This window comes from Urocitellus parryii, chromosome 4 (assembly GCF_045843805.1).
Source record: "Urocitellus parryii isolate mUroPar1 chromosome 4, mUroPar1.hap1, whole genome shotgun sequence".
NCBI classification, from domain to species: Eukaryota; Metazoa; Chordata; class Mammalia; order Rodentia; family Sciuridae; genus Urocitellus; species Urocitellus parryii.
The window spans coordinates 168,161,035-168,185,809 of record NC_135534.1 but is presented as its reverse complement, the minus strand read 5'-3'; the positions used below and the strand labels follow the sequence as shown (position 1 = coordinate 168,185,809).

General features: G+C 39.7%; 1 protein-coding gene across 2 annotated transcripts in view; it reads right to left on the bottom strand.

The window, feature by feature from the left end:
• Tek (TEK receptor tyrosine kinase) overlaps positions 1–24,775 on the bottom strand; it is a 109,709-nt gene that overhangs the window by 9,089 nt on the left and 75,845 nt on the right. The window contains exons 10-18 of one of the 2 annotated variants that reach the window (XM_026387884.2): positions 23,316–23,477; positions 21,440–21,574; positions 17,230–17,517; positions 12,076–12,375; positions 10,199–10,353; positions 8,278–8,488; positions 5,417–5,527; positions 2,136–2,326; positions 1,485–1,598 (exon numbers count right to left, since the gene is read on the bottom strand). In XM_026387884.2, the coding sequence (XP_026243669.1) occupies positions 1,485–1,598; positions 2,136–2,326; positions 5,417–5,527; positions 8,278–8,488; positions 10,199–10,353; positions 12,076–12,375; positions 17,230–17,517; positions 21,440–21,574; positions 23,316–23,477 (1,667 nt within the window). The remainder of the gene's footprint in view (positions 1–1,484; positions 1,599–2,135; positions 2,327–5,416; positions 5,528–8,277; positions 8,489–10,198; positions 10,354–12,075; positions 12,376–17,229; positions 17,518–21,439; positions 21,575–23,315; positions 23,478–24,775) is intronic. The other variant, XM_026387885.2, reaches the window with a different exon arrangement.

Sequence of the window (24,775 nt, the reverse complement as noted above, 5' to 3'; positions counted from 1 at the left end):
AAATAAAAAAATTAATTTAAAAAATTGGATAAGAGAGGATAGTCACTCTGCCCCCTGGTGGTGCCTTGCTGCACTGCACCATCCTTGCAAAAAGCTTATACCTCTCTACTCTTTATTCCTTTCTTTTCCCTTCTTTTTTCCCCTTGCCCAGTCCCATGCTGCTACTGAACACAATACTCATCTCTTATGAGATAGAGTTTGACCCTGACCAGTGCTCTGCCCCTCTCAGCATCTCTAAGCTCTCCAAGACATCCTTGTCCTTTATGAAACTCCAAGCAAACAAGGGTTAGTCTTAGGAATCTGAGAGCATCCAAACATATAGTCTATGGAGCAACCATCACTGGACTTATATAAACCCCTCCATTCCCTCATTTGGGATGCCATAACCCCAGAGTGAAGCAGCAAGGGATTCTGTGTAGGAGATAGGAGTTGGGAGGACTAGACTAGGTGGACGAGTGATGGGGCCTGCTTTCTTTACAGAGGAACACTTGCCTTGAGTGAGTCAGTCTGCATAGCCTGGGAAGAAAGGATTGTCTGGAAGTCAGCCCTCAGGGGGGTGTCTGTGGCTTCTGAAAGTGCTGGTGATAAGACTGCAGGGCCTTGGACAGGGCCAGCCGGGCCCCATTTCAAGCCCTCATCAAAAAAAGATCCAAAATGACTATGTTCACTAGCTTTCTGTGGAAAGAATAACCCCAAAATAAAAAAGCTGTCAAGGTAGTGAATTATGAGTGCCTTCCTTTAAAAAAAAAATGCCTCGAGTATTGTTTCTTGTTTATCTTGTCAGTACCTAAAATAAATACATTAAGAAAAAAGGAAACCTGGATTTGAGGATAAATGCAGGACCCAAGCCTGGCTAAGAGGCGATTTGGTGCCTACCAAGCAAAAAGACCTTCTGTTTCACTTGACAACTGGAGCAATACCAGGGAAACTGAGCCTAAGTGATTTCTCTGACCTAGAAAAAGGGACAGCCATAAAGAATAAAAAGGGCTGGAATGTAGCTCAGTGGTAGAGCCCCCCTGGGTTCAATCTCCAGTACCACACACAAAAAAAATTTACAAATTTCCTACAGGGTCTCTTTATGATTTAGGAACCCATTAAATATATTTCCTTGATTTGGGAGAAGTTACTTTTTGTTTCTCTGAGATGTTTGCTGTTCCATGAAGACATTATCGGAGTTCTTAGAGATTTGAGACAAAGACATCGAAGGGCCTAGACTGAATACAGACAAGACACTCTGCCTGAATCACAAGGTCTGAATGTTCAATTACATGGTCACGTGAGACAGTGTGTCCATCACTGACCATATGGAGACCATATCATCTTAGGAACCAAAACTTGAGAGAATGCTTGCTGGGCCAGGCAACATCTGCCAAGATACAGTTCTATTTCAGTCACCACAGAGAACTGGAGTTCTAAGAGAAGTGCCATGAGGAGAAGGAGGGCCCTTGAAGTATGTTGGTTATCAGCGTCTATGCTGAACTCACCATCGTCTTTTTCACATATACTTCTTGACCTCGGGACAATCCAAAATCTGCTATTTTGGCTACGTAGTTTTCACCTACTAAAATGTTCCTGGCAGCCAGATCTCTGTGGATAAACTGAAACAAACAAAAAGCATGTATTTTCAGCATGATACTTGCTTTTCCACTAACTTATGTTAACACAAAGCCCTGGGAACCAGTTTAGGAAACAGAGAAGAAATAATAATATGAAAAGAGGTTTTTTAAAAAGTCACCAGAATCCAGTTCCCTTAAAGTACCTCTCCAAAAGTCTCAGATAGTATATTGTGCCAAATGACCCTATCACATCCTGGGAGAAGCATTTCAGAAAAAAAAAAAAAAAAGTACAGGTCATTAAATGTTCTAGTTACAATGTAGCGCCTTTGCTACTGTGCATTATTTAGAGGCAAACCAAACTAAGATTTAAGGCTTCTCACCAAATACATATTATGAAATGTACTAGATAAATAACTGTCAATATTGGGCATTGAATTGTATACTAACAGATGGGATATTAACCAAATAAAACTAGGGAGACTGTAAGAAGGAATTGAAAGGTTGACAGAAAAATCATGCAAAACACGAAAGCCCTGACTCCAGAGGAAAGATGCCCAGAGCAGGGTCCTCAGGGCAAACCTGCTTTTGGCTCAAGTAGTCCATGCCCCGGGCCACGTCTGCAGCAAAATGAAGCAGCTGCTGGGAGGACAGCGTGGAAGCCGTGCTGTTGGCAATGGCGAATGCAGGGTCTGTCTCCAGCACGCGGCTCTTTCGCAGAAAGTCCAGGAGGTTTCCATGGGGGGCGTACTCGATGGCCAGGTACAAGTAGCCTGTGGGGAAAGGACCAGGGCATTGCTGCATCATCAGCTGAACAGTTGTGAAATTTGGGAGATGTACTATGGGCCTTGGCAACTGCTTACAAACTCCCTTCTGTCTATCCGTTTGGGCATTTCCCCCAAAACGGATAGAGCTTGAGAATGTCTTGGTCAGCGAAATCAGCCATCCCCAAACACCAAAGGCAGAATTTTTCCTCTGATAGGTGGATGCTAATTCACATGGGGGATGGGAGGGGGACAGCTAGAGAGGAATAGAGTTACTTTGGATTAGGCAGAGGGGAGGGGGTAAGGGGGTCAGGAGGATAGTAGATAGTACATAGGATAATAGAATGAATCAGACATTATTATTACCCTATGTGCATATATGACCACGTGACTGGTGTGATTCTACATCATGAACAACCAGAAGAATGAGAACTTATACTCCATTTATGTATGATGTGTCAAAATGCATTCTACTGTCATGTATAACTAATTGGAACAAATGTAAAATAAAGGGTTAAACAAACAAAAACACAAAAGAAAACATCCAGTGCTACCAAGCTACTAATGCTGGGGACATGAGGGACTATAAGTGGCTTCCTCCTACAGTACTCTAAGCGGGCAGCCAGAACTCAAGGCATTCCTCTCCCTGACTCTCCTCTCCATTCCTACCAAGATGAACTAATGTGACCTTCCAGAAGTGCTTTCACCACTGGGGAATATGAGTAGAATGAACTCAAAGCATCCTCTTCCACCTCAAGAACACTCTCTTTAGGTCACCTTTAATTATTCGTAAAGAACTTACTATGTGTCAGATATGTTATTCTAGCCTGTCTCCAGCTTTTCTTGAGGTTATTAAAAACGATTAGATACACATAGTGGAAGGACCTGCCGAATTCTCCCCTGCCTTCTACTCATTCAAAACCTTAAATCACCATTTTGCTGATTTAGGCCACTGGCCAGCAGAATATTGTTTCAAAATTTGTATGTGGATAAAGAAACCAGAAAACCCAATTAGGAAAAATAAAACAATAGTTCCTAGAAAAAGTTATGGTCCATAATCTAAATTTTAATTCCAAGGGTTTCCCATCCCCCCTCCTTTTTTTGTTTTGATAAAATTTTTGCTCTTCAGAGCCAGTGAAATATAAAGCAATCTTGCTGGTGTATTTTTTTATAAGGAGGTTTTATTTTGATAAACAATTTTTAAATGTCAAATGAATTTGAACTTCAAAAATATTCTAAAATCAAAATTCTGACAAAAAAGAAATCTAAATTTGAATTCTGTTGTATTATCAGGAAAGATAGAATTAAATTCTGGTATGAATATACTTTCTCACATCTTTAGTGAATTATAAATTTTAGGAGCCAAAGAATTATGTGCTAATGAGCAAAATTTTAAGACACATATTTTTTTCTCAGTTGTTGATGTGATTTTCTTTTTAACTCACTGCAGTCCCACACTGATTATAGTTTTCAGGAAGTCACTCAAAAATAAATGTTATTACTTCATTATGTAACTGAGGGACATGATCTGGCTTCCAGAATTACACCCTTATTGGATCATAAAATGATATACTGTTGAAAGTACTAATATTTTTAGTTTAATAAATTGAGGAAATAGAAGTAGTCACTTTTCTATTGTTGGTGTTTGTGCTGCAAAGCCAACAAGAGGTTGTCAAGTTTATAAATCACTGCATGGAGCTTTTCTGTGGAAGTAAACTTTTCCATGAGGAAATCAGTTTAAGCATAAATTCAGAATTACAAACCTATGCAGCATGCAGGGGTGAACTCAGATTTTTATTGTAATCTACTCATCTATAGCTCATCACACATCACAATAGCAAGTACTCAATAAATATTTGAGTTCACAATGTAAGTTTGAAAGTAAGTGTTATACAGAATAGTTGTAAAGCTCTAATCTAATTGTACATGAACACCCTTTGGATACAAAAAATATCATATATAAGCTGCTTATTATTATTATTGTCATTATTTAATCTAAGTATCATCAATGCTTTCATATTACAGTACATTATTAGCATTCATGGTGTTAACATTTAGATTACCAATTTTCTTGGGTTCTAAGAACAATGAAAAGACAGATAAGAAGAACCTGTGCATGGCACTCTTTCAGCTGGTGAGGGTACCCCACTCCCCCCTAGTAGTAATAGTAGTTGAGAACACCTCTAGGTTTGTGAGGATGGGGCTGGTAGGAGCTGTGGATAATTTTGGGCAGTAATAGACTACTGCAGAGGCCAAATGATCCAGCCTCAGCACCTCTTCACAAAAGATGGCAAACTAGCCTAGAATTGGGATTGGCAGGTGCAGTTAACCTTACAATCTTTGTTTTTCAGCTATAGCCACCACATATATTCCCTTATTGACCTTGTGTCTTATTGTCTGTTATCACCTAGCAACCTGGACAGTTTTCAGTGTACAATTTCTAGTTTCAGTGTGAACTGAGTACATGAGTAAGATCCAGATCCATAGGAAGAGGAGATGGTCAAGAATCTGGATGGTCAAGAATCTTCCAGCCCAATTAAACCTGTGATTGCTCTAAAGCACAATGATTTTATATATATATATCTCAAGAGGAACCACCACCAATTTAAGAGTCAGGCTATTGAAGCTAGATCAGAAGGAGAAGGAGAAAAAGAAGAAGAAGAAGAAATAGTTGTGGTTGAAATTGAAGAAAAACTTGAACTTGATGTTGGTTGCCTGGAAAAGGACTGTGGGTGAGGATAGAGATGACCCCTATTGTGAAAGAGAAGATTCCACCTCATCCTGAGAGTGCTAAATTTCTGGAAACAGATGTTGTACAATCATAAATCAAAAAGAAGACAAGCTGAAGTCCTACATGTTGTTGTTGTATTGAAAATTTGACTTGTTAAATTTTCTCAATAAAGCTTTACAATTAAAAAAAAAAAGATGGCAAACCATGGCTCAACCCACTAATGGGACTAGAATTCAATTGAAACTGCAACTTAATAGGTAATCTTCTTAAAGTTATTATTTTTCTTAGTTTCAGTGTGGAATGTGCCTGTTTAAAAAAAAAAAAAAAAAAGATAGCCTGGCAGGAAAAACAAGAAAAAAGCACCTTACCTCGATGTTCACATGCTCCCAAGAGATTGATGATGTTTGGATGATGTCCAAGTTTACAAAGCACCTCCAGTTCTCCCGCAAAGTCCCTGTGGTCATCTTTGGAGGCATATTCTGGGAAGGAAGTCAAGGGTTGTGATCCTTCTTCACTGAACCTTTTCAGATGTAACTATCTCCTCTTGCTCCCCAGGACCTTCAGGTGCACTCAGTCACCATCAGGTCTGGAAAACTGTACCCACAAAGAGATGCTCTAAAGTAGGGCTTCTCAGCCTCAGCATTGCTGGGGGCTGACAATTTTCTGCCATTGGGGGCTGTCCTGTGCATTGTAGGATGTTTATCAGCACCCCGACCTCCACCCGATAGATCCCAGTAGCCTAACCAAAAATGTACAAGGCATTGCCAAATGGCACCCAGAGGACAAAATTGCACCTGAATAAGAACCACCACTCTATAAAGTTTTCTTGATTAACTCTCAAATACTCAATGAAATAACTCAGTAGAGGTGGAGCTGACCCAATGTTTAGATTTCAGCTCTTCCAGCTAAATCTGCTTTCTAGAAACAAAAAGCTAAGGAAAAGAACCAAATTTTTGGTGAAACATCACCAATAATGTACTTCCCTTACTTTAATAATTTTAACTTTTTAACAAACCAATCTTGCTAAACAAATCAAATCCCAATGACATTTTATAGGCATTCCTGTAGTCACGAAACTGGGTTGCATTTTTTTTCTATTCTTTTTGCCCTGTCTCTTCAACACACGTTGACCAGAGTGAAAACCACCAGCATGGTTGGTGTATGAACTGACCCATCAGACTTGAGTGTAGAACAGGGTGCTATTATTACTGATTTTGGAAAAATTACATGGTAGGGGAGGGGGAGATCGCAGGTGGCTCTCTGTATGGTTGAATGTGCTGAGAAATTGCAGTGATGTTTTAGATGGGCTAGTGGTACCTATAAAACTGACAATAAATTTCAAGTCCAGTGCCCTGTTCACAGCCACAGGAGCCTCACCATGGATCTGGCCCAGAGAGTCAATGTCTTAGGAAAATTTTGCTCTTGCTTCAGTAACCACCCTTGGATGCATTGCTCCTGCTGCCTCATTAAGCTATTTTACCTCTTCATATGGGTATAAGATGGAAAATCAGGCTTGGGTCATATCCCAGTACAAACTGACTTCATGAGATTCTGCACCCTGTCTCCTCTCACCATTTACACAAATTCTCCATGACTAAAGTAACAGAACAGAAGAAAAATTTCTGGCTATTAAGGGTTTTTTTTTTTTTGTGTGTGTGTGTGTGTGTTTGTATTTTTAAAAGAAATACATTCGTATCTCTAAGCATAGGTAATGTTTTGTTTCCTGAGGTGGTCTTCTTAACAATGCAGAAAGCAGATAATTTAAGAAGCTTTAAAATTAATTCTCATCTTGGGTTCTATATTGCAGTCTAAAAGAAGGAAAGCCCTCAGTGACCTTAGAGAGTCCCCAAGGTAGAACTGTACAACACCACAGTTAATCACATTTTCTGCTCTAAGGGACCACTTTTTGGACACACAGGCTGTAAAATCAATAGGCAGCTCCACAGTTAAGCCCTGCAGAAACTGCCAATTCACACAGAAGGCAGCTATGCTGCCAGTAAGCCAGACATTCTGCTTCCTCAATACTTATTATCCCATCTTATTAAACAGGTAGGTACAAACAGTCTTGAGATTAATGCTGTTAGAAAGCATTTAGTTCTTACGGCTTTAGATCAGTGCTTTTTATACTTGAGTATGCAGAAGAACTTGGTGGAGGTGAAGGGGTGGTTACTGGAGATTGAATCCAGGGGCCCTCTCTACCTCTGAGCTGAATCCCCAACCCTTTTTGTTTTTCACTTTGACACAGTTTCCCAGATTGGCTTCCACCTTGCAATCCTCCTGCTTCAGCCTCCTAAGTCACTGAGATTACAAGCATGCATCACCATGCCTTGCCATAAGAACTATTGAGTAAGCCTGTTTAGAACAGAGTCTCATATTCATTCAAAAAACTTGAATGAATTGGGTATCGGAAGGTCAAGTGGATGCATTTCTAACAATGTCTCCAGACATTTTGGTACAGAAAACCCATGGAGATTGTTATTCAAAAAAGTATAGTTTCCAAATGTAATGCACTCCACTATTGTCATTTATGTAAGAAATTAAAAAAAAAAAAGTATAGTCTCCAAATAGGATCAGCATCATTTAGGAATTATGAGATCCAAATTCTCTGCCCCTGCCCCAGATGCAGCCCAACAATTTTGGGGGATTTTGTTTTGTTTTGTTTGTATTTTTCTTTGTTTTTGCAGTAGTTGGGATTGAACCCAGGGGCACGTTACTACTGAGCTGCATCTTCAACCTTTTTTATTTATTTATTTATTTTGAGATAGGGTGTTGCTAAGTTGCTAAGGCTAGACTTGAACTTGGGATCCTCCTGCCCTTGTCTCCTGAGTTGCTAAAATGATAGCCATGTGCCACATCAATTGGCTCATCAGAGTGATTTTAAATAAACCTTCCAGGTGATTCTGATGCATGCTCAATTTTGAAACCAATCCATTATGATAAATAATGACGTGCCCCAAAAGTTAGCAGAATATGACAGAGAATCAGTGTTTCCAAATTCTCAGGAATCATGACACTGGTGTTGAATGACTCCCACCTTCACATCTGCCTCCTGATGCTATCACAGGCTGCATCTCAAAGGAAGCATCATCTTCAGCTGCACACTGCAGGCACAGCTGACAGGCCAATTTTTGGTTCAAAAACATGTAAGGGCATAGCGGAAAAACTTCAACAGGAAATCAAGTTGTCTCTCCACCCTGCTGAAATGCTGACTGTCTGTGTAACCACTGACCTTTCATTCTCTTGATGGCAGCGTCCATCCGTAACCCATCCTTCTTGATGCGCGCCTTAAGGACCTGGCCAAAATTGCCCTCCCCAATCACGTCTTGAAATTTGATGTCATTCCAGTCAAGCACTGGATAAATTGTGGGATCCGGGTTGTTTTTGGCCTTCCTGTTCAGGGCCAGAGTTCCTGAGTTGAACTGCACAGCTGGTTCTTCCCGCTGGAAAAATAATTTTTTAAAATTGTTTTTGTATTATTCTAAGGTGAATGCCTTCTGGTTTGTATCCACACCATGTGAAAAAAAGAAACAGTATATCTAATTCTAGAATGGAAGTGGAAACTGGTTTCATCTCACAGGCCACTCCGAAGAAGCCACTATGTGGGTTTAAGTCTGGGCCTCAGTGGAAAAGCATGTCAATTAGCCATGCCCTCAAAGGCCAAGAAAGGACAGAATAGCTATGCATGCCATGGGTTGGTCATTCCCAATTTGGTCACACTTGAATTTTCTACTCTGCCATGAGCGTTCAGTTCTGGTGTGGAAAATAACCTGGGAATCCAATATGGAACAGGCACTAAGTATGAGAGTCCTCCTAGCATCATCTTGGTCCTGGTCTGTTCTTGGCACTCCCATTCTCTCTCTTTTTTTTTTTTTTTAAAGAGAGAGTGAGAGAGGGGAGAGAGAGAGAGAGAGAGAGAGAGAGAGAGAGAGAGAGAGAGAGAGAGAGAGAGAGAATTTTTAATATTTATTTTTTAGTTCTCGGCGGACACAACATCTTTGTTGGTATGTGGTGCTGAGGATCGAACCCGGGCCGCACGCATGCCAGGCGAGCGCGCTACCTCTTGAGCCACATCCCCAGCCCTCCCATTCTCTCTTATCCAAAAGTTTAGACTCTCTTAAGCCCCAGGATAGATAATGGTTACAGCAAAACCCAGCATGGTGTCTCTTATTCTCCTGAATCCAAATGGCTCCAGACAGTATCCTAACAAAGCACTGATATCATGACAAGCTCCAGAACTCCAACCCCCTTGGTCTTTTCTTTCCAGTGACAGCCAGAGTTGAGCCAGCTCTGGCATGGAGTCAGACAGTGCAGTTCTCCTGACCTCCATGGAGGGGAACCTTGGGGACTCTGGCTCATAAAGGAATACCTCATTTTAAATATGGCATTATACTTGTTTTATGTACAGAACTGATAAAGTCAGGTACACCAAGTAATTTTACCCAGCTTGAAATTATAAACTAGAGAAATGTCTAGGTTTTAATATACCAATAAATAAATAAAAGACTCATGTGGAATGGCTGTTGGTAAAGCGTGACCTTGAAGACCTTTGCTATAGGTCAAAATTCCTAGATAAATAACAAGACAGCACCAGGCGCTACAAACTGAGTGCAGGCTGAGTGTTCACAGGAATGGAGGCACGCATACGTGTATGATTCTTATAAATGTGAGGGATGATGGGATTGAGGGATATGTTAGAAGAGGGAATGGGAACTAAGAATAGGAACATGTGGGGAGACCTGTCTAGGACAGTACATCATTTCCTGTCACACTGAGTAAGGTCTGGTTACTCTCATGTCCTTCCTTACCCAGAATGTTCAATTCATCCTACTGCAAAATTGTTCCCTCAAGTAACTTATCACTAGGACAACCATACCTCTCATTTTGGGAAGGAATGGAGAGCAGCTCGGTTTCAGGCCTGGTTTCCTGCGTAATTAAGAGTGCCCTCTTTACTCTCAAAATTATTCTGGTTTGAACAAGAAATAGTCATGCTACCTATATCCATTTGATAATGGAAGCCAAAGAGAACATGAGACTTGCCTATGGGAATTGTTTACTTTGCAAGTGAGGTCTCCTGTTCCACATGGTTAAAGTGAAGGTCCTGTCTACATGTGGAATTGCACTTATTAGCTAAGAAGAAGACAAGACACTACCACGTTTTGGAAGGCTTGGGCCATTCTCCTTTGAACATTTGCCTTCTTCAGCTGCAACATGATCAGAAAGGCCAACAGCACCGTCAGGCAGGTCATTCCAGCGGAGCCAAGGATGGCTATCAGCAGCATCTTACCTCCGCCCAAGTCTGCTGGGGCTGTGCAGGGGAAGAGAAGTGAAGCAGATGGGTCAGTTAGGTAGAACAGATGGGCCAAGACTGTCTGTGGGGGAAGACACCATGTAATAGGAGTGCAGCAAGCCCTAGTCCTGCCACTGAACTACTGTGACCTTGGGCTGCTCATTTATTTTCTGGAATTTAGTGAAGATAAGTCTGACCCCCAAGGTTGTTACCTTTTATTTAAAGTGTGCTTCTAAAATAGCAATATGCTAATCATTATCTATTTGTTCAACTCTTAATTCCAAACAGGGTCACAAGTAGATGAACAATATTGAATAATAGTGAGAATGACTGACCAGATGGACCATCTCAAGAGAGTGCCTCAATCTCCCCACCCAGGATGCTTTAATGTTCTGTGATGCTAAGAGCTGAGTGTGTAAGTTGTTTAGTTTTCTTCTTTCCTTGTTTTAAAGACCTGAGAGAGAACACTGGATGATATCCAAGGGTGGGAAGGAGGGAAAGATGGTAGAAGGGAGAGAGGGATAAGATAGAAGGGGAAAAATTTTAATTTAAGGCTCGGGTCAAAATAAGCTATTAAAGACTGATCTAATCCTTCTACTTCTTTCCCTTATTTGAATTTAAATGCAATTAACTCAATATATTTTATTAATAACAATACATAGATCATGATCCCAGTTGAAGTATTTCTCTGTGCTCATCTTCCTCTATTTCTATGTACTGTGCCTGAAAAGACATCTAGAAAGGTGAAGATATTTTTTGTTGTGGTCTTGTTTTTAAATATTTTTTTCTTTGTACTTTATGTATAGCTTGGGTTTAGTACCAATAGACATTTTACCAAAACATAGTAATTATAAAAATGCGACATTTATTAAGAATGTGATCTGAAAACTATAATTCTCTGCAATTGGCAGATGCACCATTCCTTGGACATTTCAAAATTGTTCCAGAATCAAAAATGAAAACACAGGTTCTTTTTATATCTTAAGCCCTAAGCAAACCTTCAAGAGAACCAGGAAATTTTTAGTGCTACAAGACTTTCTGTAAAAACAGACTAATCCAAATTATAAATTTGTAAAAATCACCTTTCCTTCTGAAATTTTACTATCTAGCTCCCTTATACACATTGTACGCCGCAGAGGGCTAGGAGGCGCCATGTGCAGACTTTGAGGAGACCCTCAGTGGCAGGCTGGTCCACATGGGGGCACTGCTTCATGTGATGACATTCAATGATTACAAGCAGTGGCACAGTGTGCTGGGCACTCTGGGAGGATCTCTCTCAATCTTGAAGAGCTTACCCTCCCCGAGGTGGGGTGAGGTTGGAAGTAGACATGAAGATCTAATAACCTGGATTAGAAGAGTAGAAGAAAACTCAGAATAGCATAGTATTATCCAAGCCAAAAGGAGAATTCATTTTGAAAAAGAACGGAAGGTAGTTCTTGGATCCTACTGAGGTGGCCAAATCAGCCTGTCTTCCGTAAGCAGGTTCCTCACTTTTCTTTCACCATAGAATCAAAATTCTTTTTCCTCCGAGTATTCTTAGAATGTCATACTGGGTACGGCACTAGGCTAATCTGTTTCAAGGTGTAATAGAATATGGACTGACAGGGGTCCTTCACTTGTGCACTTTGATCTTAAGGACCTATGTAGAGATAATAAAATCTATTAGGACAAATGAATTGTGACACATGTATGGGGTAAACCCATTGAGGGTTTTTTCCGAATGCGATCCACTCTACCAACCTTGAGACTCTGGGAGGGTCATCAGCTCATGGGAAAAGGACGGATTGCTTGACCCAATGTTGTTCTCAGCAAAGATGTCCACCTGGTATGCCGTTTCAGGCTCCAGGCCCTTGAGCTGATACTGAGTGATGGTGGCATTCTTGATCTTCACATCGATGTGCTGGTCTTCATTCTTTCCCTGAACCTTGTAACGGATGATAATGGAAGAAATAGAATAGCCATCCAGTATTGTCCAAGAAACCACAGCCGAAGAATCTGTGATGTTGGAGATCTTGATGTTTTCTGGTTGAGGAGGGAGAACTGGAAATTTAAAAAAGAATTAAGATATACCACCATCTCTTAGATTATCATGCTTTTGAGAAGCAGTTCATGTCACCTCACACACCATGAATGGCAAATGTGTGTTTTCTCAGATGGTAATTCCAACACACTGGTAGTGGCACCGGACTCTGTGCAGACTAGGAAGACTGGCACAGACAGAGAAATGGCAACACACCTATCACCTACTTGTCTCCTTATACTAGATGAAGACCTCAGAAATTCTGTTACTCTACAATCTGTGACAATTGTTCTCTAAGTGGGGAAGAATGAAAAGATTAGGTGAGCCTATGTTTAGGTAGTGTTTACAAAATACCAGGCATCATCTAGATCTTTCTATGTATTAACTCATTTCCTCTTCCTTACTATATTACTGTTAAATACTCAGTCACAGAGAGATTAAGTGACTCAGCCAAAGTCACACTGCTATTAAGTATAAGTAGGATTCAATTCTGTTAATATGGCTCTGTGTCTGTAGTCTTATCCAATGTGTCACATGGCCTCGGATTCAGATTCAGTGGGTCTGGGATCAACATCTGCGTTTTAGAAGGATCTTCAGATGAGTCTTTCCCATAAATTCATTTATGGAATAGAAGGCAAGTCTGCGTATACACAAGAAAATGTGTTAAGCTCTTAGGATAAAAAGTGCTACAGGGATTCTGGGAAAAGTAAGATCATATTCCATTCAGGACCACAGGCAGGAGAAGAGAGAGAGAAGATCTGAGGTTTCCAGGTCTGAATTTGACATGCACAGAATCAGTCCTGAACCTTACTGTAACTCCTTCCTAAAGGGCACAGGACACAAGGAAAGTTAGGCTGTTTAGAATGTGCCTCCACATTTAGACCTTCAGAACCACATCAGCAGGTACAGAGGCAGTGCTGATATTTTTATTCAAATTTTAGAAATGAGAAAACTCACTTCAATAATTTAAGGGACTTGTACTGGTCCTTTAATTGGCAATTAGTAAACTCAGGCTGTTTGACTCCGTATACCATTGTCTTCCCATATGAAGGTTATAAGTAAATTAGAACCTTTTAGAAGTGTCTTAAGCCATGCTATTTCTATTCTAAACCCTCAGAGATTCTTCATTCTAAATTTTCTGTTTCTACTGTATTGATTCCCCATGTCATACTCCTTAGGTAACAGTGGCAATTTATGAGAATTAGATATTGGATTTTGGGCCTTTCATTCCAATTGTTATTCTCTTTGTCTTGCAGGTGATAAATTACCCAACGCACAATTAATCAAAAGTCTGTGGAACTTCCTTTATATCTAGTAGTGAGCTTTTTGGATTTTTTTCTACAAAAATATAAAATAACCTTCCTTTCATAAGAAGATTACACAGTAATAGAAATATGAACATTTCCAGATTTCTATGAACACACGTTTAATATTTGTGAAGTTGTACCTCAAAAAATTCAACTTCATAAACAAGTTGTTGTCTGAGCACAAATGTAATCAGTGCCCTGTTGACATCTGCTAGAAGAATTATGAATATTGATGCCAACTAAAAATCATGAATTTACATTGGTCAGTTTATCCGTTTGGGGCCTGAAAGGAGTTATCCTCTGAGATAACTCAATGAACCTCTGATTTAGAGTCAGTGAACCTGGGACTAGTATCTCCATGTCACTAGGTTCCCCAGATGAGTAAAAAATGGATTATAAAATACTTAAGGAAACACTAATTAGACTTTAAGTAATTTTGAAATGTGACATCACCCCTAAAGAAACCTTCAAGACCCAGACTTGCTTTGAAGCTGTTGATTGCCAATTCAGAGACAAATCGGTAGCATGGTTTGAAAGGAAAAAGGATGATAGTAAAGGAGGGAGAAAGGACATAAAGGGAGGAAGAAAGAAAGGAAAAAAGGGAGAGGAGGAAAAGAAAACTGAAATATGACTTAGGATACTACTTTCAGTGAGTACTAATTTTTGTTTAATCCAATAAATATGATACTGATCCTATAATCAATAGTCCATAATCCTAATGAGGATAAAATTTATACAGAATAGTAAATTAGCATAAGATAATTTTATAAAAGAATATAGTAATTCACCATACAGTTATTAAGACACTTTACAAATATATAGTTAATTTAAACAGACTGGAAATAATATAGTAACCAACATAGGTCAATGGAAGAGAACAGAGAGCCTAGAAGTAGAATCAAAATCAATATGAAAATTAGGGATATGATACAGAAAGTATCACAAGTCACTAGGGGGACTATTCAATATATGGCATTGGGACCACATGTGAATCAATAAGATTAAGATAAAAAATATTAAAATATACTGTATACTCAAATAATATTCCTATATGTTAAAGACCCAAATATGTAAAACAAAACTCAAGAACTACTAGAAAAATACAAGGAATATACTTGTGGCTTGTAGCAGGAAATGATTCCAAAATACAAAAAACAACAACAAAAACCCCCAAAATGTGCCAACTGTACAGGCAAATATTAACAGGCCTGAGTGCATCAAAATGTGAAGAATATATGGGGTAAAAGACATAACACACAAGGTTAAAATAAATGATTAGAAGAGTATATTAGCAATGCATAAAACAAGATGGCACACAAATTATCTTTCTTGATTGGTAAAAATATATAATCTATAGCAAATGGACAAATTACATCCACAAGTATATTTTTAAAAAAACACACAAATAACCCATGCACATAAGAAAATGTGCTTGACCTTGCTAATCGTGAAGGAGATGAAGCTTGAAATTAATAATGGGATTTCTTTTTTGCTTTTAAGATTAGCAAAACTAAAAAGGGCTGACAGTATTAAGTGATATAAACACAGGGGAACAGTATAGATACAGAGATGTGAATCCAGTGCCCTCAAACTCCGTGACACAGTACACATTGAGTGGTGCCCATGAGTATCACTTCTGGACACGTTCCCTAGCAAAGCTCCCCCACGGCACATGGAGACATGAATAAGGTGGCAGTTGCATTTTCGTGACAGTAAAACAATGAAAACAGCTTAAATGTCCATCTAAAAAGAAAGATATAAATGATATAACATGCCATATATAACAGATGTGTATAAGGAATACATCAGATCTAAATAAATTAACAGATAAGAATCATGTTTATTAAGAAACAGATGAATGGTCTGTATGCATATGTACACTCATAGATCTCTATATATTATTATATAACAATGAAAGGAAAGACAAGATTTCATACTTTTGGTTGTCTCTGGAGAGAGGGGAACAGAAACAGGAATGATAGTCAAAGGGGATTTTAACATATCTGTATTGTCTTATGACTTCAGGTCAACAAAAAAAAAATGCTGAAAGCAAACATGACCAAGTGCTAACTATTGTTAACCTGGATGGTGAATGTGTGTTGTGTTAGTCTCTGCACTATTCTGTAACTTCTAAATTTCACATAATGCGCGTGCACACACCACACACACACACACACACACACACATATAAACAAAATCAATCCTAAATACTAGCAACACAGGTCATACTTTCAAGAGTCAGCGACATGAGAGAGTGACTGGAGAAACACTGAGCCAGCTTGCACACTGTTAATGAGGAGGCAGAGACCAGCTGCAGAAGAGAGCCTCAGACTTTGGGGATTTTACAAGGGGCCATGTCACACTGACTTATAGTAGTGTTATGCCCAAGAAGTATCTCATCTTCCCTAGGCCTCCAAAATGTAATTACACAGTTATAATTCATTGAAGCAAAACAGCACTTGCTGCGTAATGACATAAAAACTTTCGATCCTAAAAGAAACCCCAAAGTTGTAACAAATTTTAAATAACCAATCTGAAATATTGAAAAGCCTGAACTGTAGACTATTTTGAAAGAAAAAAAATGGTTTTAATGCTCCCAGATACATATATTTTAACTCTAGGAACTGTGTTTTAAAAAGTTTTCAAGTAAGTTGTTTAGCTTTTAAGATTAAGAAAGACTCATCCCTCATTACTGGGTATCCATGTACTCACAAACCTTACAAAACCTTATTCATGTTACTAGTCTACTTAATAAAGCCTTAACAAGGAGGGATGAATTTAGCAATCCTGCCTGAATCATTGAAAATCCTAATGGGCTTTGTTTTGAATTGCAGGTTAGTAAAATGACTAGGTGAACATTAATTGTCCTTAACTAACAACTACCTTTTATTATTTCTAAAAATAGTCTTTTTTAATTTATGTATGACAGCAGACTGCATTACAATTCTTATTCATATAGAGGGCACAATTTTCATATCTCTGGTTGTATGCAAAGTATATTCACACCAATTTGTGTCTTCATACCTGTACTTTGGATAATAATGATCAACACATTCCACCATCATTAATAACCCCATGCCCTCTCCCTTCCCCTCCAACCCCTCTGCCTATCTAGAGTTTGTCTATTCCTCCCATGCTCCCCCTCCCTACCCATTATGAATCAGCCTATTTGACCCAGCTATCCTTCTCCTCGGTCTATACCCAAAAAGACTTAAAAACAGCATACTACAGGGACACAGCCACATCAATGTTTATAGCAGCACAATTCACAATAGCTAAACTGTGGAACCAACCTAGATACCCTTTAATAGATGAATGGATAAAAAAAATGTGACAATGGACTATTACTCAGCAATAAACGAGAATAAACTCATGGCATTTGCAGGTAAATGGATGCAGTTAGAGAAGATAATGCTAAGTGAAGTTAGCCAATCCCAAAAAAACAAATGTCAAATGTTTTCTTTGATATAAGGAGGCTGAGAACAGTCTTGAAGTGGCAGAAGCTAAGCCCCAATGTCAGTAGCTGAGTGCTGTTCAAGTGTGACTAGAGAAGCAAGAAGGACTTACTGTCACTGAGGGTCCATGCGATGAGATCTTCACTCCACTCCCCCTGGGCCTTGGTGTTGACTCTGGCTCGGACTACGTACTGCTCTCTGGGGTGTAAGTTGTTGAGCAGCACTGAGGTCAAGTTGCCTGGCACTTTAATATTCTGCTGATCACTTTTTATTTGTACCGACCTCCTCTCTACTTCCACATAGAAATCATCTTCTGAGCTTGGAAATATCGGTTGCCAGGTCAAGTTTAGCGTGGTCTGACTTTTTGGTAGAAGACTGAGACCTCGTGGGGGAGGGAGTCCTAGGAGAAACCAGGAAGATCATTATTTGACAGAGGTCAGAAGTGATGATGTCCCAAAGGGACACCTTGGAAGAATAACTTTGGCTTCTAGAACAATATACAACTTCCCACGCTGTCAAAGGAAACACAAGCTAGCAGCCATACGATACTTGTTTTGCTACCCAAATAGCAAATCTTTAAAATAATATGGGGTTTGAGTAACTTTAATACAACCCCACTGGAGAACTTGGGGGATATTTCTTTAAGAGCCTTAAAAATGACTGAAGAAATAAATCCTGAAGGAAGAAGAAAAACTATGTGCATGGAGATATTCATTATAACATTATTCATAACAGCAAACGATTGGAAAAAAACTAAATCGTCAAAACAGGGAAATTTTTAATGAATTATACTATAGCCATCAATATATTAAAATAGATAATTAAGAGGAGTGTGGAAACCTAGTAAAAATATATATAGTGCATGAGTGAAAAAAAAAACTGAGTGCAACTTGGTAAAAGTCATCTAAAATTGGTAAAAGATAGGAGGGAAACTATTGAAAATAAAAACAATGGGTTTTCCTAGGTGGTAGGGTTGTGAGTATTTAGCATTTGTTACCATTTTGAGAAATACATTTTAAAGCTGTTTCAGGGATACTTCCCCTAAGCAAGGGGAATTTCAGACATTATAGCAGCTGTGATGGCAAGGTCATCCCTTTCCCTGCTCAGTTCACATCCAGGTATCAGCTATGCCAGTTCTGATGGTTCATACCTGTAGTCCCTACAACTTGGGAGGCTGAAGCAGAAGGATCTATCACAAGTTTGAGGCCAGCCTCAGCAATATAATGAGGTCCTCCCTAACTTATTGAGATCCTACCTCAAAATAAAAAGTAAAAATAGCTGGAGATGTAGCTTAGTGGCAAAGCATCCTAGACTCCCCCCCCACACACACACACACAAAGTATCAGCTATGACTACACACTGCCATAATTACCCACATGAACCTCCATGACCAAAGAGGTGGCTGAATGGAAACAATATGGATTTTAAAATCAGAGAGCAGGAGCATGCCACTTCAGTTCCATGACCTGGTGCAAATTCATAGCCCCTCCAAGTTAACATGTAAAGTAACACGAAAATACTCTCTTCCAGACTTAGGAGGAATGAATGAGATAATGGATGTGAAAATGCTTTGAAGGTATTGGAGGCTCTGTTTATATTTCTTCCCTCCCATCCTGCTTCCTTCTTTCCTCTTGTGTTAATAATAGTAATCAATGTATAAATCCCAGATATAAATTCTTTTCAAAACAAGATGGGTATCCCCTCATTCGTGCATTCTCAGTGGCAATGTTACCAACCCTAGGGGACAAAAATTGGCTCTTAACAGCATAAGAAAATATTAGATTATTACAATGGTTCATAAAGGGTCATGATACACAGATGGACACTATCATGGTATTAAAATGTCTTGGGGAGAGGAGAAGCCTATTAGGACAAAAGTGTTTTTAAAAAGCTACTTATGGAGTGATTTTTTAAAAAAATGAGGTTAAGAAACACTGCTCTGACTCTTGATTAGAGGTGAGAGGAAGGGGCTGCTTTCATTGAGCTGGAAATCACACCAGCCATCCTGACTGCTCTCAGACTAGTGAGATCCAGCGACCAGGCATGCTCTTGCACTTTAGCATCATGCTAAAGATCTCTAAAATCTAGGCAAATTGAGTGAGGTGGTGTTCAGTCCTTTTGCTAATCTCTGAAGTTTAAATTCCAAAGGCAGCCACCCAGAGTGGTTAGGCAGGCTTACAGTGGCAAAGTGGCCTGAAGAGATGACGTTTTGGAGAACACATTGGAGCCTCCCAAGCTTGTGTCTCACAGAGGAGACGCTGGACAAATACAGACACTTCCCTTTCCCTTTCCCTTGAGGAGCATGGCAGCCCTTGCCCCTGCCCTGTCTGCTCTTTCTCCAACATGTTCAGAATATGTTTTCTTCCCTCTTCTGTTGGTCTCCCTGGCTTTCACCACCTCAATCAACACACATAAACAGTGCAACTTTCAGATGAATTAAAAAACCAGCATCAGCAAAATTCAGATGGGAAAAGGAGAACCTTCAAGAACTCCCTTCCCGTCCAGCCTTGAGAAGTACTTTGAAGTATTCCAAGAGACTTCTGAATACATCCTGGTTGGAACATATTCTGAGGGCTATATGGTGTGGGCCTGTGAAGGATTTATATTCTGTTCCATAAATACTGCCCATTTGAATCAAATTAGGACTTCTTCCTTCAGATTCATCAAGAGAAAATCAACAACGATTTGCCTTTTGGCAGCACCCTGATGACACATATGAGTTCCCTTTAATTTCAGTTACAGAGATCCCTTTCTAATGACTTCTAGTTTTATTTTTTTGCTTTCACAACCTGATGGGTTCTCAGAAAGCCAGTTCTTACTTGTGCTTAACCTCTACAAGCCCCATTTGGTTCTTTAAGGATGCTGGTCAGATGAGACTGGTGGATAATGAGGAGGGGGGGAGCTGTCTTTATTGGGGTGCACAATCCCCCCAGAGGATCTAGGTGTTCTTCCTAGTTCTCTCACTAAATCATTTCATATCTTCCTGCCTTTAGTAAGTGGACCAAAAGAGAAAAAAAAAAAAGGAAATAAGGAAATGGCAACTTTGGGCTCATAGGTAAAAATAAGAAACAAGGATATGGATTCTGATGATTTAGTATGGTACATGATTCATAAGACTCGTCATCACAGGCAAATCACAGGCAATTTATTAACCACTCTGAAACTCTACTTTTCCATCTGTAAAGTGAGGAAGATGATTATTTTTACCCTATAAGGTAGTATGAATTAAATTTATATGAACCTGAAACTAAACTATAAAGAATTGACCAGGAGAGAGTAAGATAATAATTATACACAGTGATTATGCACAGTGAATAAGTCAAAGGTCCAGAAAAAAGAACTTTACAGAGGATCACTCTGGTGTTTCAGAGGAGGCCCCTGGTGGCAGAAAGCTGTACCCCAGGTAGTGTCAAAGGGGCTGCAAAACAACATCAAGAGCTTCTCCATGAAACCAATGGAAGGCCAACAGGTACCAGACGATTTTGGTGAATTGAGAAATATCTCTACACAAATTATCTATAACATGTAGACCCAAATCAGCAATATTAAACATCACTTGAGAATTTACTAGAAATGCAAATTATTGAACCCCAGCCCCACCCCTACTTCAAACCTGCAGAATCAGAAACTCTGGGGATGGGCCCAGCAATCCAGTAAAACAATCTCTCCAGGTGATTCTGCTGATGTTTGAAAACCACTGATTTAGCAACAGGGAGGCAAAGATTGTAAGAAACAGTTTAAGGAGATAAAACTGGCTATAGGAGGGAGATATGGGAAGTGAAGGGGTAAAGCAGGGGGTGCTGTTCTTTAGATAAAAGCCTTTCATTCTATTTGAAGTTTTAATCATGTGTATGAACTACTTTGAAAAGTTAGAAATTGTTTTAAAAAAAATAAACAAACTGGGATTTCTAAAGTATGTCTGTGGCAGAAGCCTGGCCTGGACCCTTAAGATGGAAACAGGAAGCCGGTGGTGAAATACAGGAGCCCAGGCTCAGCACAGTTGCTGCTAAGTAAATCTCAAGTCCTAAGGGATGTCCCTGCCTTCCTGAAGATTCATCTGCTTCCTTTTCTGTCCCCGTGGATGGCTGCAGACCCCCTCCCCCAGGGAGACAGACCAGGAGTCCAGCCCAAATAAAGGCACTGTTTGGCCTGAAGTTGCCAGCCTTCCTGTCACTTTCCCACCCATTCAAAAGCAAACTCCGTCCACCTCCATCCCCACCCACCCACTCACCCACCACCACCCTTCCTGGTCTTCCTTCCTCTTTCCCTTTCCTCCCCCTCCCACCCGGCTCATGAATAAATGCCTGTTGGCTTCAACTGACCGATAGAAGCTGTTGTGAACCGTCTCACGGGTCCAGGATGCCCTTCCCCGCCCTCTCCGCGACGGACCAGCTGCACACAGAGCTCGTACTCTGTTCGAGGTTCCAAATAGTTGAGCGTAACAATCTCATTTGTCACTGAGAAGAGGAAAAGTCCAGGAAACTTCAGTTTGCATTTTGTTAAATTGTTTAAACTTGGGAGGTTATTAATGCAATGTAAAACAAATTTAAAATTTCAAAAAGATAACATCTGGGTGAAACAAGCAATTCCATCTTTAAGACCTCATTTTTTCAGAATAAGAAAAATGTGACTTTTGGAAAAATGTTTCCAGGTCACGTTGTGTCGTTATGCATATCTCTGGGCCACCTGCACATTTCTGCCCTTGTGCTTTTTATCTTTCCATTTGCAAAATAAGACCTTACAAATTTACTATATGAAACATCATACTTAGGAGGAAAAACTCAATAAGAATAATTTTATTCCTACCTGTTTTCAAGTTAATACACTGATTATAATCAAGTTATTGAGCAAAAAAGACTCTTGAAGGGTTTGCTTAATGTGATCGGACAACCAATTTGTAATAGTCACATCTATATAAGGAAGGGTTCTGAAGTCCCTGAAAAATACAGGATTATTTTCAAATAGCATTTTCTCCTTAGTTATTTGCTTTAGCCAGCATCTGTATCTCCATGAACATTTCAAAGGTAAATTTTTTCTTTACGCTAAGATAAATTCCTAATTGGCAAGGGGAGAAATAGACTATGTTTAACAGTTCTTAGAAAGGTACTCTATGGATATTCACTGGTAGACAAGGTGATGGCTTATTACCACCATATGACAAAATGGGCCTGGCCACTGATGTTGGAAACAGCTGTCGAGCAAATCAGCTCAACATCCCTGAGTCCATATTTTATTTGAATCTACAGTAGAACGAGAAGAACTCAGTAGCAATATTTTCACTTCATCCAATCTACCTAGTTTGTCAGCAGCATTATTGAATTCAAACCCTCCTTTTCTTCTTTAATAACTTTCTCAATTATCTACATACAGTAGATACAGAATCATTTTTAGGAAATCTTGGGCAAAGTAAGATTAAATATGGAAGGATACATGTTTCCTACAAGCTGCATAGTGGCAGGTCTGTCTATGAGATGGCTCAATTAGAGCATCAATTGATATTTCTGTTCTATTTTCATTTTTAAATTATGATTTTATATCATACAAACAGAACTGTAATTTGTGTTTCAAAATAAATTTTACTGTTATCATGAACTTTTGACATTTTGTCACATTTTGCCAAATTTTTTTCTTCTTTCAGGAAGTTGGAGGAGCGTGATAGAGCTCTCTTTAACCACACCTCCCTCTTCTCCCATCCTAGTTCTATTTACAACTGCCCAAACTTTTCAGGTTCAAAATCCTGAACCTGTGTGTTAAGAGTCTGCAGGACAGGGCAAGACATGAAAAGAGAAAAAGAGTAAATGACTTAACAAGGCACAAAGAATCACCCCTAGGATTTAGGCAAATTAAGTCTGCCTTTCCAGCAAGCCCTGGGCTTCCTGTTTCCACATTCATGGTGTAAACACATGTTTTCACCACGACCAGGCAGGAGAGAGTGCTCAAGGCAGAACTGGAGATCCAGAGAGGCCTAGACAGGAAATACTGACCTAGATAGTTACTCACAATGCAAACGGTCTCTGTGCCCCTAGTACACAGAGACTTCCAGAAAGTCAGTCCCAGAACTTAGAGAGCCCCCCACACTCTCCTGAATATTCTGAAATGGAATAGAGGGTAGTGGCAGGGAGAAGGGGATTTCTATATTTGGGGAATAATTTTTTTCCTGATGTCATATCTCTGGGGCCCCTCCTGAACAAACCTTACCTTGAATGTGTCTCCAAGCCTCATAATGATTAACAGGTTTATACAGAAGTTTCTTGGATTTGATTGGCCCATCCCCAAAGTAAGGCTCAGAGCTGATGTTGATGATAGCAAAGTTATGTCCAGTGTCAATCACATTCGGTGCATTCAGGGGCTTTGGGAGAACTAAATAAAGTTAAAGCAATAACATTAGTCCTTAGGCTTTGGGGTTTTGTTGTTGTTCTTAATAGGGGTAGAGGAAGAGTGCTTTACATTTCCAAGTCCTCTTGGAGTTCTCTGCTCAGATTCAATGCTCTCTGAGCTCTCTGCTTTGATCTTGTCCCTCCTACCCATTATCCAAAAAATTCTTCCCTAAAATACTCCTCAGCCCACACCCCTTCAGTGGATTCTCCTTATACATAGGATTAAAATCAAAACCTGTTCCATGACCTGCCAGGCCTTGCACAATTGCTCACTCTAATTCCAAGCCTCCTCTTCCCTCATTCAGTACCCTCCAGTCCCATTCACCTTTTAGTTCACTCAAACAACAAGCACCTAGCTCCTTTTCCTCTCAGCCTCTCTGTTGATGTGCTGCAAGGAATCCACCTCCTATTATTCTCCCAGTTAACTCCTACTAAGCATTCACCTTTTAGCTCTGATATGGCTTCATCACAGGAGGCTGTCCCAGAACCTCGATTAGATGCCTGTGTTATATGCTCTCAGAGAACCTCTACTTTTTTTTCCTTGTAATTTTCTGAGTTAATTATTCTAAGTTATTGTGATTATTTTATTGGTCTTCCTACCAGGTCATGTATTCACTCACTCATATATATGCTCTTTTTTCTGTTTAACAAAACACAGATTTATTATTTTACAGTTGTGGAGGTCAGGAGTCCGACGTGAGTCTGACTGGGCTACCATGGAAGTGTCTGCAAGACTGTGTTCCTTACTGGAGGTTCTAGAGCAGAATCTACCAGAGACTACCTGCCTTCCTTGGCTCCAAGTCTCTTCCTCATCTTCAAAAGCCAACAAAGTCAGGTCTCTGCGACCCTCCTTCCACTATTTTGCCTCTTTCTGGCTATGGTCAGGAAAGATTCTTGCCTTAAGTCTATCCAGTGGGTGTCCACTGGAGAGTCTAGAACAATCTATCCATCTCAATGACCATGCATTCTCAATGGAAGTGAGAGCAACTCCAAGGAACTGAAAACTGGTTTTTGGAGGAATCAAAAAATTTAGATATTATAATAGATTGTAGACCTCCAAAGGGTCACAGTCCATAAATGGATGACAGTACAGCTGTAATGTTGAAACTTTATGGTGCTAGGAGTTTTAGAATAAAATTTTTAAAAGAGCTCCTCAGTTGAATGATAATAAAAGAAGGTTGTAAAACACTAGACTCTAAACTACTGTAGGGCAAAGACCATGAAGGTTTGTTCACCAGTACAGAACCTACCAGGTGCTCAATAAGTGTGTGTCAGTGAGTT